The 16654-nt window shown below is 43.4% G+C and overlaps 3 protein-coding genes across 7 annotated transcripts in view; 1 reads left to right on the plus strand and 2 right to left on the minus strand.

Annotated features, from left to right (window-relative positions):
* The window catches only part of mob2a (MOB kinase activator 2a), a 60124-nt gene extending 52069 nt beyond the window's left edge, over positions 1–8055 (plus strand). For all 4 annotated transcript variants that reach the window (XM_063901379.1, XM_063901362.1, XM_063901371.1 and 1 more), the window contains exons 2-5: positions 1252–1412; positions 2769–2862; positions 5822–5946; positions 6248–8055. In XM_063901379.1, the coding sequence (XP_063757449.1) occupies positions 1252–1412; positions 2769–2862; positions 5822–5946; positions 6248–6567 (700 nt within the window). In that variant the 3' untranslated portion in view covers positions 6568–8055. The remainder of the gene's footprint in view (positions 1–1251; positions 1413–2768; positions 2863–5821; positions 5947–6247) is intronic.
* Positions 7737–10573, minus strand: kcnj11 (potassium inwardly rectifying channel subfamily J member 11). Its single transcript, XM_063901349.1, has one exon. The coding sequence runs from the start codon at positions 10179–10181 to the stop codon at positions 9024–9026; it is 1158 nt and encodes a 385-aa protein (XP_063757419.1). The 5' UTR covers positions 10182–10573; the 3' UTR covers positions 7737–9023.
* Positions 10574–11301: 728 nt separating this feature from the next.
* Positions 11302–16654, minus strand: part of abcc8 (ATP-binding cassette, sub-family C (CFTR/MRP), member 8) — a 51373-nt gene continuing 46020 nt past the window's right edge. The window contains exons 33-39 of one of the 2 annotated variants that reach the window (XM_063876509.1): positions 16252–16382; positions 16081–16159; positions 15854–15962; positions 15041–15144; positions 13462–13595; positions 12084–12146; positions 11302–11548 (exon numbers count right to left, since the gene is read on the minus strand). In XM_063876509.1, coding sequence (XP_063732579.1) covers positions 11411–11548; positions 12084–12146; positions 13462–13595; positions 15041–15144; positions 15854–15962; positions 16081–16159; positions 16252–16382 — 758 coding nt within the window. In that variant the 3' untranslated portion in view covers positions 11302–11410. Of the gene's footprint in view, positions 11549–12083; positions 12147–13461; positions 13596–15040; positions 15145–15853; positions 15963–16080; positions 16176–16251; positions 16383–16654 lie in introns of those variants that run through there. The other variant, XR_010165162.1, reaches the window with a different exon arrangement.

Below are 16654 nucleotides of genomic sequence, written 5' to 3' on the forward strand. Positions count from 1 at the left end.
GTATGCACATGTTGACATGCCTTGCCTTGTTTGCTGAGGTGGAAAGCAGGGCTACGCTTCCTGGAGAGGGGAATTCAGCTCGTGCTGCACAGTCCTGTCGTGTTTAGTATGTGTTTATTAGTTCCCATGGATATCAGCTGGACCTGTGTGGATCCACCTCCTCTTCTCATTCCTTTCCCCCCCCCCGTCGGCTCTCTTATCCTTTCTGTATTCCTAATATCTCAGGCTGCATGGGGACTGTGCATTTTCTCCAGAAACCCCAACATTCATCGCGCCCAGCGTGAGTCGCAGCATAGTGAAAATGAAAGGGGTTTAACAGCTGCGGGACGACAGTGTTTATGAACCCTGTGAGAACAGCTCTCTCCAGGAGCCGGTGCGGCCGTCTACAGGGAGTGTGACTGGGGAGGACAGGGGACAGAGCCAGGGACTCTTAGCTGGATCATTGTGTTTAGACAGAGGGTGTGGGGAGAGGAGCAATAGGAACCGGAGATTGAAGGGGCAAGCGGTAGACGGGTGGAAATGAGGGTCAAGAAAAGCGCAATAAATTCAATCCGCGAACTGAACTCCCTCGTCCTAATGCAACCTTAACAGCAGCAGCAGAGCCAAGATAGAGCAAACGTAAAGATGTAGGGGAAGGAGAGCATTGAACAGATCCTGTCCATTACATCAGCCCCAGATTTTCTCCGACAAATGTGCCTCTGTTTATTTTTCTCACTCTCATATCAAGGGTTTCAACCTTTGACCCCAGATTGCACTGCTTCCGTTGATACAGACGGGCTGTGTGGGGGGGGGAGGGAGGGGGGGGGTTATAGCCCTGGAAATGCAGGAAGAGTGTGATATGACATCCCGGTGCTAAAACTAGCAGTGGAAGTACAAGGTGCTTGGGACGGCTGTCTGTATGGAAGCTATAGACCTAACATCAGGTCAGAGGTCAGAGAGAGGGGTCCGGTACAGAAACAGAGGACCCTTTTGTTCAGGGAATACACTTTGGGAAAAGCAACAGAAAGTTTAAACTTGTTTCTGTGATTTTTACAAAACTCTGGTGATCCAAGTGTCTTGTTTTTATAATAAACAATAACCTGTTGTGACCACCCCAGTTCATCAAGTATTGTCCAGTCCCTTGCACTGTCCAATGAAACAGCAAACAAACCATTTGCATCAACACTTGCTTTCTTATTTTCCTTATCTTTTATTGCTCTTATCAAGTCCTTTGCAGCTCCTTAACCTGTCCCCCTCTGTGCCGTGTTTCAGGAAGTCGAAGACGAAGCCAAATGGGAAGAAGCCTCCGACAGAAGAGAAGAAGCAGTACTTGGAGCTGGAGTACACAAAAGTCCGCGTGGTGGACTTTGACCTCAAGGAGCTGGTGGTGCTGCCCAGAGAGATAGACCTCAACGAATGGCTCGCCAGCAACAGTGAGTTCCTCTGTAGTCCATGATGGGATGTATGTAGGATTCAAACACAGAACTGAGGAAGACTAACAGACAACAGCCATTTTTAGAATGCAAAATAATCTTAATTATGTAATCGAAATTCAGGACACTGAGGTAACATTGGAATTGTTTTTCCCAGTTGGTATGCACTTGTTTGGAAATGACTTGATGTTCCAGTGTTTCTGGAGCTGCAGCTCTGACAGAGCCAAGCCCATAACATGATCCAGGCCTGGCACAGCGTTGAGTCTTTCCCAATAACACAGCAGCGTTCACTGCCGGCTGCAGCCTTTAATCCATATTGAAATGTGGAGTTGTCCTTTTGAGCATCATCCCTCTCCCTCCCTTTGTTTTGATCAACTATCTGAACCAGTGTGAGGGGAAATTAAAAAAGCATTCTTGTCTTTTGTATGTTAATGTGTTGTAATTAGAAGTTATGTAAGCTGGCTTGTATCAACTTGTGTCTACCACTTATTGGGATTTGACTAACAAAAACATAACGGCTGAGCTTTGTTTTAATTAAATAGTTTGTTTAACAAAATCAATAATGATTGGAGCCTTTTCATTCTGCCCGCTCATGTAAACCAAAACGATGTGTTTTTTCTGTTTCAGAATTTGGTAATTTCTTTTATTTTATAGTATATTTCTACACCTTATTTAACCTCGTAAGATGCAGTTAAACATGTGTCTCCTGTAGGTGAAGCTTCATTTTTCTTTATATTCATTTTTATTTTTCAGCATGTCATAGATGATTGTTTGCTTAGGCTCTAACAACATCCACACTGAATGTTTTTCTTTGGTGCAAAATAAATAAGAATACTTTTTCCTAAATTTTCTGTTATGGTTCCAAGCTGTTAGGTTGTTTGTTTTTTAAAGAAAAACATACATTTAAAGGAATGCCAGCATACCAAAAACATCTCAGAAGTCTGTCCAACAAGTATGCATTTCTCCTGACTGAATACACCCCCAGATTTGCCTAATGCTTTGTTTTGCAGCATTAAAGTCTCTGTAAGCGTTTCCCTGGTGGCAGAAATACCTGTTCAGGTTTAAGTGACTGGAGCAGCAACTGAAACGCTTGCGAAAGCGGCAGCCACCCCCCATATTTTCATCTATCTCACACGCTGTTAAAGGATGTGATGAATTGGTGCTTGTTGCTGTCCCTTTGATCACAGGGCTAGATGCTCTGCAGTATGAAGTACAGCCCTCTCTTATGTTCAGGCAGTGTTTTAGTTATTCATTCTGTGGTGCAGAATTGTACTTTCCACACAATGATTTATTCCTGCATAACAAAAGAGACACTAACACAAAAGTAACAAAAATGACTGTTTCTCTTTGCTACAGCGACAACGTTCTTCAATCTTATCAACCTGCAGTACAGCACCATCTCAGAGTTCTGCACTGGAGAAACCTGTCAAGCCATGACAGCCTGCAACACGTAAGTTATCTCCCGCGCTTTTGGTTTATTCATCGCTCACCTGCCGTGAACCATTGGTTTATTTATCAGAAATTGGTTAATTTATCAAGGGACCTGGTCAGCGAGGGATGGCTCACAGAGGGTGCTCTCAGGTTAATTTTAGTCTTTGAACGTCCCACACAGTCCTTGACTGTGCAGCATGCGGGGTCAGTGTACTGCACTGAGCTGTTTATTTACCTTTGTACATACATTGTGTCTCCATGCTTGCTGCGTCTGTGATTCAGCACTGCGTATTAAAGTCTTAAAACTACAATCCACTATGTGGCTCAGCAGTCAGAGTAACACAAACAAAGTGTGTTGTTTTAAGACCCAATTCCCTCTTTTCCTTACATCCATAGCTACACACATAAGTTTGAACCATAGAAAGTCAAGACAAAAACTATTACACACTTTTTAAAATATTCGATACGTTTTCAGTTGAGTTCAGACATCATTTAGTTTCAAACACAGACAGTGTAGGTGCTGCATCTGACCCCTTAGTGCAGTGAGAGATTCATATTTAAATATTTAAAGACATCCTGGGGATACATGCTGCAGATTCACTATTTATCCCTTTTGGTCCAGACTGTGTTTCTTGCTGGTATATGTAGTCGGCCAACACCATTATATCCACTTCCCGAAAACTCCCTAAAAGTCAGCCATTAACCTCAGGACATTAGTTCCTATGATAATGCCAGCTGCAAAACAGTCACTGGACAAATTCCTCAGGCCTGGGATAATTTTAGCGGGGTGATTGCTGGTGAATTAATGATTTAAGAAAAGTCAGTTACACGCAGTGGTTAAGGTTAGAGGATCATAACAGGGAGGCCCATTCATGCCAAGCTAACAGAAAGGGAGGCGACTGACTGTAAGCGTTTATCTAACTCGTTTGCCCTGTCGGGGCGGGGTGCCGTCTTTATGTGTGAGCACTCGTCTCCGTCATTGCCCCTGCTTACACTGAAGGCTGGAAAAACCTGATTCCCCACAACACTCACTACACAGCTCCTAACACACGACATGCGCTCTACTGGCGCATGTGCAAATATGACAGCGACACATTCATTGAGTAATGACACATATGTGACAGGTCTGCTGTTAACCTCTCAGTCAACAGTGGATTTTTCCACTGCTGTCACCTTTAGCTACTGCTACCAACCCACACCCTGAGAAAATGCTAGAAGTCAGAGCGTTTCGCCTGCACTATGTGGAGAGAGGAGAGCGGATTAACATGTTTTTGTTTGCAGTGTCTATTGACCCAAGGAAAACAAACACAATTCTTTAAAACATTTGTATAGTTCTTCTCACAGCTCCACCCCGGATTAGACTTAAATGTTAATGAATTCAATAAAACTGTGTTTCTAAATCACCGTTTATGATTGAACCTTCCCCACTGCCCACGGTATCCCTCCCTTTCTGTGGTTAAAACTAACTGAGCCGCATTCGCAGCAGTGCCCCTGCCCGAAGGCAGAGCTCAGCACTATTTTTGGAAGAAAATGTTTCCATGCGCTATGAGGGAACGGAACCATTTGGTAGCTATTTAGACTCATTTTGTATGGGAGGGGGAATAGATGTGTATGCTCACTCTGTTCATTAGCGGCGGGTTCTTATAGCCCATTTACCAAGAGTCATTAACAAATGTCCTATCAAATATTGAATCCCCTATTTGCAAAGAGTTTGAGAAACATTCAGTTAGTCATTAAACTCAATAATTGAATCTGTTTACCTGAACTTTACTCCTTTGGGTTTTAATCAGCCACAGCTTGTTGTGTTTCATTGCTTTTCTTACATCCCTTAAACATATAGACTGCGCAGGTGCAGGTCTGTAAATCGCTCTACAGTGGGCCCCCCTTCCCAGTTCATCATCACTTATAAACCCCAACACAATAATAAAAACAATTTGTAGGAAATTGGAGGGGGAATATGAGATAACAGTATAGAATAAAGGAAGTAAACAATACAATAAGACTTTCAAATATAAAGTCAAAACTTCCATAAATGCAATCAAATCCTTTCCCTCCCCAACCAAACAGTTCATAAACAGTAGATAAACTATCCTCTGAGGAAATCTTTGTTGCATGTGCCGAGGATTCATCCTGTCAAGAGTGTTTGTAGGTTAGTCGGCGTCTCTCCCACACACACACAGTCTAATCCCGAGTGAGTCAGTGTACTGTGAGAGTCTGGTGGTCAGCAGGGTCGGGTATGTGGACGCTTTACATTCCTCAGGATTTGTAATGTCTGCCCCACTGCCTCCCAGACCCTCTAACTGCTCACAGAAACATCTGCCTGCACATTTGTCAGTTAAAGAATCGACCTCTCCAGATCGCTAATTAGTCAGCTGGTCTTTTGTCTCCGTGGTACTAGTCCCTGGTTAGCTCCTTCATCCTCTTTCTAAGGTGTCTGCCGACCTGCTAGCATGACTGGCTCTGTGCTGCTGACCTGCTGACTGACATTTGTTAACTATAACTCGGATCCGCCCGTCTACACTTCAGCTATTTGGGTCATCCCCTCCGGAAACGTTTGATCAGCAGCGGGATCGGGGGGTCCTGTAACAGCAGGGAATTTTTCACGATCTGGAAATAAAAGCTCCGGTTCAGGGAGTTCAGAAAGTCTACCAGAATAAACACTGTATCTTAATCTGAACCATAACATTTAAAAAACTATAAGGCACTGAGACAATGGGTTTTCCCTAAATGAGGAAATAAGGGATGTCTCATAGGCTGCCTGCATGTTGTTTTTGTTCCTGCTTGAATACACTTCATCACCAGGAAATGCTCCGTTTTTGTCTTCAACCACAAGCATATTTTAGGAGACATTCACTATGATTAATAAACCTTGGCTCACAGTTGTGTAACAGTATCATGCTCCACAGTGATATGTCTTACGTGGTATTTTGCTATGCGTCTGTGATACAGGGGTTCATGTTATTTCTTTCTCTTTTTAGAATATACTACTGGTATGACGAGAGGGGGAAGAAGACGAAGTGCACTGCTCCACAATACGTCGACTTCGTAATGAGTCTTTGTCAGAAACTGGTCACAGATGAGGAAATCTTTCCTACAAAATATGGTGAGTTTTCCTCTGAAGGATCTGATGTCGCTCTGCTTCCCCCTGCTGCCTCAGAGTGAGAGTCAATGAGTAGTTAAACAAAAGGGAATTTGATTATCTTTAGGGCAGCATTTCACAATCATTCTTCCTGTCATTAAATCTGCCCATTACTTCCTCGGCCAATTGATTATTTATTTTGTTTTATTAAAAATTGTTTTAATCGTTTCAAAAGATGGGCTCAGTACAATTATCCAAAGCATAAATTGACAAATTGTGATTCCTGAGCCTCATCCCGTCTCTCTTGTTTTTTGTCTCTCTTCAGGCAAAGAGTTCCCCAACTCCTTCGAGTCCTTGGTAAAGAAGATCTGCCGGTACCTGTTCCACGTGCTGGCTCACCTCTACTGGGCGCACTTTAAAGAGACGGTGGCTCTGGACCTGCAGGGCCACTTGAACACTCTGTATGCACATTTCATCGTTTTCGTAAGGGAATTCAACCTGGTCGACCCCAAGGAGACCTGTATCATGGACGACCTGTCCGAAATCCTCTGCACCCCAGCCCCCCCACCTGCGCCCACCCCAGCCCCTTCCGCCCCAGACTCAGCGCCCTCCCCTTCTTCACAAAACCACGTGACGGAGAGATGAGCGGGGGCGGCGACGAGACATCAGCCCCGGGGGTGATTGAAGATCAGATAGAGGAGAGAAGGAAAGACAGCCTGGCCCCCTTCCTGGGCGCCAGCAGGACTTAAGAGACCTTCCACTACCCTTATATTTCGCTACAACACCAACCTACCAGCCGGAAGGAAGGGGGGGAGGGTTTTCGGGGGGTTTGGGGTGGCGGGGAGGGGTTTGTCACGCCAGCAGGAATTGGCGTGAGCGTTCCTCCCAGGGGCAAATCCCTCCCATCTTCTCTGCAGTTTAAACTAGGAACAAAAAAGTATGTGTATGTTTTATTTCTTTTGGTTTTATTTCACTTTTTTTTTATTTTTAAGTTTAATATTTTGTTGTGGGAGGGGGGTGCAGTGTGTCCCTTCACCTCCCTCTGACCTCTACCTAACATACAGTACAGGAAGGGGGCTCTGCTTTGCTTCAACCTACTATTGTACAGTGCTGTTGATGTGTGGAGAGAGGCGTCCCCTCCTCCCTGCAGGCGCACGGCCACTACGCTGGCCAATAGGGAGCCACGTTACTGCCTGGCGGGGCGATACTAGCCAATCACTGTTTGGGTTGTTTTTGTGGGGGATGATTAAAGCGCTTCCTACTCAGGACCTGAGAGAATACGTCACTGCTGCCAGAGAGAATTTCACTCTTTATTTCCCCTATTCTCGGTCCCTTGTTCACCAGACTGCTCAGTCCTTCATGACAGATGTTGATCGTGTTTAACTAGTCACATTATCGCCCCTTACAAACATGTCCCAGAGCCCCCCTCTAGAGGGCAGCACACACAAAGAGCAGGCCACAGATACAGGGAGAAGAACAAATAAAGATTGTATGTTAGATAATTAATCTGATCAGAGAGGTGATGCTTTCAGACAGACTGAGGCAGAATCAGAGCAGTTTGCTGGTGTTCAGCATACCAGAAGCCCCCCCAGAACCACCACCACCACCACCACCCGCTCCAGCAGCACAGAAGGACAAAGACATGAGGTAATGTCTGCAGGCCCACAGAGGCAGAGATGGAGACAGACAGAGGGGTGGGAGTGGATGGTGAGGAGCTGCTCTGCTGTGTAACAGTCACCAGTACTCCCAGTGCAAAAATAACAAAAATCTCCACTTCTGGATTATTGTTTGACCTCTCCCTTTTTACAATTTGCTTTTTAAAAAAGATTATCAGAGGAAGATTAGTTCAGAGATAAAAACAATAATGGTATCATTACACATGTATAGAAAATGCACAGTCTGCTTGGACTTTACTGTACAAAGAATCGCATTCGGGTTCGGTCAGACATAGCCTCTGTATGGAGGAGGATTGGGTTTATAATTCTCCTTTTTTATTTATTTTTATTTTATTTTTTTTGCAGGGTTCTTCAGTTTTGGCTCTCGTTTTTATGTATTTTAATTATTAACTAAGTTAAAAGCAATTTAATATTTTAAGCTCTGCGGATTATAATCTAATAAAAGAGAGAAATGCCATTTTGACTCTGGTCTTTTTTTATCTGTGTGTTAATTATTCAGGAGGGAAGAAACATGAGCGTCTTGTGCTCAGCCTCATAAACACGATGCTATTTTTAAAGGGGAACTCAACGTATTTTACCGTTCACAGGTCATGAGGAGTGCTGCTCGGTTTGTAAACACAGTTTGCAATGCGCTCTGTATCTGAAGGAGCTCTGTGAAGTAAAAACTGGTAACGGTAAGCCTGTGTTTTTGCAAACTGGGTGCATAACATTTAAAAAGTGCTAAGGTCAACCAGAAAGGGAGGGTCAAATTAAAAGTTGGTTGCATTATTGGAAATGTAGGATTGCGTTTTTGAAGATTGAATCATAGGGAGCAAAAGTCAGAACATCTCATCAGCTGTTGGGTTTTTTCCTTTTTTTCTCTCATGAGTAGATCTAAAACAATAAATCTGACAAAGTGTATCTATTGACAGTGACTTATGACACATATAAAAATGTATAGCGCATATCTTGGTCTCAATTTAGGGTTAGATATATCAAAATGCTGCAAGGTGATTAGGCATACTGGATTTTTAGACCGAAATATCTGTATATCATCAGTTGGGCTTGAAAGTACTAAAAGTCAGTGTCCTTTCTACAAATCATGAGTAAGACTCCTTAAAGACACACTTGACATCAGGCATTCTCCTTTATTGCTTATAAATAAATGCAGTCACTTTTGATTAAAAAGAAGAATCAAACAAAGCCAAACTGGACTTTCTTTTCATTCTGGGTACCAGAACTCCTCAGTTTTTATAAGAGTTATAGGCCTACTGTTATTCTCAGTGCAATCTCTCTGCGAGTGTTCACCCTAACCCTGAGTAAAAAGCTTCTTAATGTGCGTATATATATATATATCATATTTGTCTTTTAACCATCTTTAACAATATTTCATTCTGATATAAAATGCTGGCAGTCTGGCAGACATGGTTTAACATAGTTCACTTTTTAAGTGTCCATCCGGGATCTGCGGGAAGCCGCGGAGGCCCGTCGCCTTCTCACGGTCGCCCGCAGGGTGACGCCCTCGGCCAGCTTAAAGCGAGCGATGCCTCCCACCTCGTCCAGCTTCTTGGCGCTGCAGAAGGGAGTCGGGACCTTCATCGTGTTCCCGAACTTGGAGTAGTCCACCGCGTACATGCCGTCCTCCTCCGAGACTGTGGGCACGAAGCGCTGACCCCACAAGATCTCCTCCGAAACATAGGAGGTCCTGGCCTGCATGGTGATGCCCGTGGTCTCCACCACCCCCTCCAGCACCGCGACCACCTCCACGTTCTCGTGCTGAAGGTCGAAAGCGGACATCGAATATAGAGGGCTGTCCTTGTCCATCACGTGACAGATAATTAGTGGGGACACCAGGAAGATGCCATTGGTGCCCACCGGGTTATCCATATGGATGTCCACCTGGTCCAGAGGCACCACCTCACCCTCCTCTGTGGAGGTGTTCCGGACCACTTGCAGCCGCACGGTGGCGCTGATGATCATGCTTTTCCTCAGGTCCCCGATGCGGATCATGAAGCACAGTTTATTGTTCCGCACAGAGATAACGGCGTGCTTGCTGAAAATGAGCGTCTCTGCGCGCCGATTGGCCTGCGCAGTTTTCATGAAGATGCAGCCGAGCATGATGGCGTTAATGAGCAGCCCAACGATGTTCTGCGTGATCAGGACGATGATGGCGGAGACGCACTCCTCAGTGACCATACGGCCCCCGAAGCCGATGGTCACCTGCACCTCTATGGAGAAGAGGAAAGCGGAGGAGAAGGAGTGGATGTCCGTTACGCACGGGACAAAGTCGTCGTCTGTCTGGTCCAAGTCGCCGTGCGCAAAGGCAATGAGCCACCAGATCATCCCAAACAGGAGCCAACTGCATAGGAAGGACATGGTGAAAATGATGAGAGTGTGGAGCCATTTTAAATCCACCAGAGTAGTGAAGACGTCCTGCAAAAATCGGCCCTGCTCTCGGATGTTGGTGTGTGCTACATTGCAGGTGCCATTCTTGGCGACAAAGCGAGCTTTCCTCGGTTTGGCCTTGAACTTTGGCTGCTGGACATTCTCAGCCAAACGTGTGAGCAAGTAATCCTCAGGAATGAGTCCTTTCCTGGACAACATAGCGCTCCCATACTACGGACCCATGAAAAATTAAGTATCTCTCTTTATCCCGGCGCTAGTTCTTACCAACCGGGCAGCTCCTCAGCAGCTGTCGGGCGCAAGACGGAGGGTCATGTGGTCCGTTTTTATGGAGGTATGTGCGCTCCTCACGTTGCCTCCAGATCAGGCGCTGCAAAACCGCGAGTCCCACGAGAATATTCTTCTTCCAGCTCCGCAGCTGCCACCGTCACTCATAGCACCCACCAACAGACCCGGCATCTATGCGCCACGCCGCCCCTTCCCACCATGAATCCACTCACCGGTGGTGCGCACTCGCCACGTTAAGTGAGAGGCCTCTGAGCTGACTTTGAGCACCTTTAGGTGGGAAGGCAGCCTTTTGTGGCTCAGTTGGCTCTGTGCGGACTCTGCCACTTCACTAAAGCTCGGTAACGTGAGAAGGAGACGTTGAGAGGTGGAGAGGAGCTTCCCCCCCCCCCCCCCCCCCCTCCCTCCACTCCACCATCTCCGTGCTGCCCTTCCTGTGATTTTCAATGCAGGAGTAGCCCATCACACATTAAAAGATTTGTTCAGTTGGGCAGCCTTAAGGCCACAGGCAGCTTATGATTTGAATATGTAATGGGTTAAATATAGGACACTGTGGAAAATCACCCTCAGGCTTTACAATATAAACTTGGCTTAAGATGAATAGAAAGTCGGCTGTTCACCACAGGACCCAGATCTAGATTTCTAATTAAACCCCCATCCTGGGATGTCTCATTTCTCTTTTAACACCACCCGTAGAAACTTTATTTTACAGGCCACTGTGCTCCTCACAAGCATATACCTTTCTAATGTCAGTCTTTGCTTCGGCCAGCAGATGCTCCTCCCACTCCTCTGAGTATATGAAGATGATACTATGTAGTGTTTTGGCTCTTTGCCCTTCAGCATCATGTATCCCTCAGCTCATTTTCAACCTGCATCTGCCAGTGACTCATTTGTTTTGTACAAGTCATCGTTTCTCTCACACAAGCACAGCGAATCCTCCACCCAAGATCTTTTTCAAAAAGCCCCAACCAAAAAAACACACTTGGTATTTTATCATTTATTATCAAATAATTAACTATTTTATGTACACATATTATACAACATGATTAAAAAATAAAATGATATATATTCTTATATATCTTTCATGGGACAATTGCACTTTGAATGTCTTCCTCTAATGCTTCTTCTCACTTTCTGTTCTTGTGCTATTTGTCTGCTCGCACGAAGGCGCCGAAGACGCTGTCCTCCTTCTCCAGCAGGGCCTCGGGCCGGTCGTACTCCTGGATAACCCCCCGCTTCATCACAATCACCAGGTCGGCATTCAGGATGGTGTGGACTCGATGCTGTGGGTGGAGGGAGATTAAACCAGTCATGGTCAAAATTCATGCTTCATACACACATAATGTTGAACAGCAAAATAAATACCCATCCGTGTAGAATACACATGCTATACAACTTGCTGTTAAACAAAAGAAAGAGATGAAATGAGCGTGTGACGTAGGAAAGGTTCCTCTGCTGCTTTTTAAAGTCATCACAGGTTTCTGGTTGCCCTTCTTTTTTATATCACAAGTTCATCTTATCTGAAGTGATGGTTTATGACATTTTAATATTCATGGAGTACTCTTATTTCATCCTGAAACTATGTGAAGAATCCAGATGCAAAATTGTCCAATAAGTTTTGCATCTACTCTGATTCCCCATCTCTCTTACCTTTCAGGAAATAGTCCAAAATAAATTAGTTTTTTTTTGTCAACACTGCTGCTTTGCATCACTTTACAGGAACTGCATTAGCAGGAGGAAAGTCAGCCCTCTCTGGGGGAAAGGGAGCGCTGCATGCATTCCTGTTAATGCCTGGCACAGTGCGGGGGCGATACTCACTGCTATAGTAACCACTGTCCGGTCAACAAAAGCTGTCATCACCACCTTCTGCAGGATGCTCTCCTGTGGGGACAGAGGAAGGTTCACTTAATTTATGATGACCAAAATCAAGGACAATAAAGTAAATGAAGCTAAATAAAAGGTCATTGGAAAAGTGTACATGTTCTGTTGCCCTGTCTAACACCATGTTACACTGCATAGCATTGCACCATTTAATATACCTCATAAAAAACTACTTTATTTGACTATATTATGTTAATATCTTAAACTCATACTATACTGTACTAAATCATACTCTACCAGGTTATCTTATGCTGTCTGACCACATCATATACCATAGTCTATGTCAATTATTGTACTATATTTCTATTTAATTTAAGGCAACACTTCATATCAATACCTCATCTCACTATATATTATTCGGGTGTACGCTGTTAACATAAAACATTTAACTACATATACAAATTGAAAGCAAAATTCATAAAATGTTAGAAAAAAGTTAGCATATAGTACAACATAAAAGTAGGTATTTTGTGTTGAGAAAATGAATAGTATAGTATGTCATAACAAAAAGCCAGTATATTAATGTTAGTAATACTAACAGTAGTAAGGTTTGTCATAGTAGTATCATAGTATAAAAGAAGTCTTAGTGTAGCCTGCAATAGATTTACTCGGTCAAACTGTCCCCTCTCTAGTTGCTCGTCATGAGGTTCCCCAGATTAAAATTCTAAGAGATTAAACACTTGTCTGTATTTACTGGAGGGCAGTGCAGCTGTATTATTGTAGGATAGTTGCGTCGCTCTTTGTGACCAATCTTTCAGGAGAGGCTCTTAAGTGCGAGCACTCACTCCCCTCAGGCTCACAGTTCACTCCATTTCATCCTCTCTTTCTGAGTTACACAGGAGTTCTCCATTCCGGCTTCCTTTTAATTCTCCTATTCATTACCAAAGCATGGGTTTCAGACTGTCACAGAAACCTGATTAGAACCCGGTATCACCATAATTACATATCGTTAAATAAATGGACTTCCAGTTAACACAATTATAACTTAATACATTTTTTATATCCAAATGTTTATGTATGATCAGATGATTCAGTTGCAGATTTTACATCTAAGACTAATATCCCTTTAGTTATATCAGGGTATCTGCACACTTTTTAACAAACATTTATTGACTTCTTGTTTGAGAGCTCTAGGAAGGGGAAAAAAATACTTTTACTGCAGTGAAAGAAAATCGATAACTTGACTGCAGTATTGGGTTACATTACATTTCAAGCACTGAAATAGTTATCGCAATTTAGTAATATTACTGACTTTAAAATAACATGCCCTGCACCATTTCCCTCTGTATGACCTCACACACTGACACACACTGACCGTTGCCATGTCGATGGACGCAGTGGCTTCGTCCATGATGAGGATGCTGCTCTTCCTCACGAAGGCTCGAGCCAGACAGAAAAGCTGTCTCTGACCCTGACTGAAGTTCTCTCCTCCCTCCGTCACCATGGCATCTAAAGAGGAGAAAATAATAATACAGCAAATAAAATACATACATATTAATTTATGTTATGTACTTTAATGTACAGGCGGACAGATTTTAAATAAGAGACTGCTGACACGTGATTTCACATTAGCACTATGTTATGCTTTCAGCTGAATGACAGGGCACATTTAACTCTAGGCTTACACATAAATATCCTCTTGGTTTTCCATTTACATCTCTGTGTTATGAATAAGGTCATTAACTGATGCAATGTATTAGTTTGTTTTTGAGTTCCAGAGATTTGAATCTTTATTGGGCAGTTAAATAGTAAAGAGATAGACATGAACCAAGGGGAAATTGCTGTTTTTTTATTTCAATTATCATTTTTGTATATTCTATGAAAGAGATGAAATATACTTTTGTGTGTTAAGAACTAAATTAATATATTGTCTTATTATGTATAACACATTTTATACTCACAAACTATATCGAACTGTGCATCCTTGAGAAGTCCCTGCAGTTAACATCAGTCTACTTTAAATGCGACATTAGACACTTAATTGTCTCTTTAACCTTATTTAAGGGCAAACATAAGCAGCCATTAAACCCTGGGTTACAGATCAATATCTCAGCTCCAGTAAATAAAAACGGTGAGTAGCGCAGTTTGAACCTCTCACACACTGACACACACACTTGTCAGTATCACATGGACTGAAGCAGACATACATCGAGCAGCAGTGGTCAGTTATCCCACCAGAGCAGTGAGTGGTTGCTCTGATCATTTATAAGGAGGTAAAGAGGATGACAGATATAAAGGACTGAGTGATGAACTGCAGACGGACAGCAGCTAAACTAAGACTCTGGCAGAGAGGAGGCCCCGGCATCAGCATACCAAGCATTCATCACATATGTAGGTTTCATCTGTTAAAGAGGAACTCTGCACTCAGATTATATCTGATCTGAAGGTGAGAGTCACTGTCATGTCTCAAGTTTCACAACCGCGTCCTGAAGCCAGCTAAGAATAATGTGCCTGTGAAAATGTGCAGCCACACACAGACTGCAGCTGAAGCAGGGAGGTAAAAGATTAATGTGCCATCAGATACAGTCGCCTGATCTGTGTCAGGACACCAGAGAACAGCTCAACAATTAATCTGAATTAAAAACACAACATAATATCGACTAGTACAATTTCAAAGGCAGAATATTTGTCAAAAGCTAAATATGTGCAAAAGTACCACTCTGAATTATTAATTGTGGTGTTGCAGAGATGTCCCGGCCTATACATTTTCTTGTAAAGAAGTCAGAAAAATGATTTGTTTGGTACGGATTCCTGGATGAAAAATCATGGCACGATTAATATTTGATTTTGATTTATGACTATAAACATGATTTCTGAGCAAACGATTTAGGCACAACCAGATAATCATACTAACGCAGACACACAAACCTGAAAACAAAAACTGATTTCCTTACCCAGGCCTCCTGGCAGCGATTTAACAACAGGCTTCAGCTGAGCAATCTCCAGAGCTTCCCAGAGCATCTCATCTGTCGCCTTCAGCTCTGGATCCAGGTTGAACCTGCACGCACACACACACACACACACACACACACACACACACACACACACACACACACACACACACACACACACACACACACACACACACACACACACACACACACACACACACACACACACACACACACACACACACACACACACACACACACACACACACACACACACACACACACACACACACACACTTTATGAGCTCATATAAAATATCCTCAACCAATCTCTCAGTAAACGCCTGCCCCTCATTCCACACTAACAATGAAGGTAAAGTAGTGACAGTTTCATCATGATGACTTGAAGTATTGTCTATTATGACTTCTCAACCTCTCTCAGTACAGGGAGTCATAAGGTCCTAGCCCAGCAACCAAACATGTAAATACACTTTAAACTAAATTATATATTTTATATAATTTGACTTACTGAAATACCCCACACTACAGTCTGACAGCATCATGCAGCTTCTTTAAAGTGGTCTCATGTGTTCTAGTCCAGCATGACAAAGCTTTTATGGTCACTGCTGCTGGAGTCTATAAATAAAACCTCTCTGGCGGAGTTTAGAGGAATCTCCTCTTATCTACAGACCCTCCGCCCCACTCATGCTGCATATGAGTGTTTTCAGAGTGTGTCGCAGTTTGCCAGCTGGCCCTGTTTTTAGAGATGTTCTGTGTTCTCTTTCTGCTATGAACACTGATGGTGAGGGTTTGTACCGGATAGCTCCACTGAACAGGATAGGGTCTTGGAGGATGATGGACAAGCGAGACCTGAGGGTCTGCAGTGGCAGCTTTGAGATGTCGATGTCATCGATAACAATCCTCCCTGTCATAGAAAAAAGAGTCACAATATAACAACAGCAAAGAGCAGTGACGTCTTTCTCTTTTCTCTGACTTCTTTTCACCCAAAAATGAGTTAATTCAAACATAATGCTTTACTTTACCCTCAAACATATCCACCATGCGGAAGAATGCCAAGGAGAAGGAGGATTTGCCGCTGCCTGTCCTGCCACAGATCCCCACCTGAAAGCAAACACATCTTCACCATCACCCACATTTAATCCTTCATTTGTCATATTAATATGGCATTTGTTTTGGTAATTAAGTTTGGCTACCTTCTGTCCAGGGTTGATGTGTGCGTTGACGTTTTTGAGTACGGGTTTCAGAGTGGTGTCGTATCGGACGCTGAGATTCTGGATCTGAATCTCTCCCTCCCGGGGCCAGCCATCAGGAACCTGAGACGCAGCTGAGGCAAAAGCAAGTCGGGTTATTTTATAAATTATGTTTGAATAAAAATAAAAATCACCAATTTATTTTAATGCTAAGAAGCCACTGGCCTCTGTGCAAAACCCTTTCAGAATAAAATGAAACATGCATGTAAGATTGATTACTATGCTATTTGAAGGCTGATAAAAATGTGATGAAGAAACATTTCTCATGAGCATGATGATGATGATGAAAATGATGAATGTGGGATGAATGTACCTACATAATGAGAGAAGAACTCAGTTGAACTAT

Source organism: Eleginops maclovinus, chromosome 2 (assembly GCF_036324505.1).
Source record: "Eleginops maclovinus isolate JMC-PN-2008 ecotype Puerto Natales chromosome 2, JC_Emac_rtc_rv5, whole genome shotgun sequence".
NCBI lineage: Eukaryota > Metazoa > Chordata > Actinopteri > Perciformes > Eleginopidae > Eleginops > Eleginops maclovinus.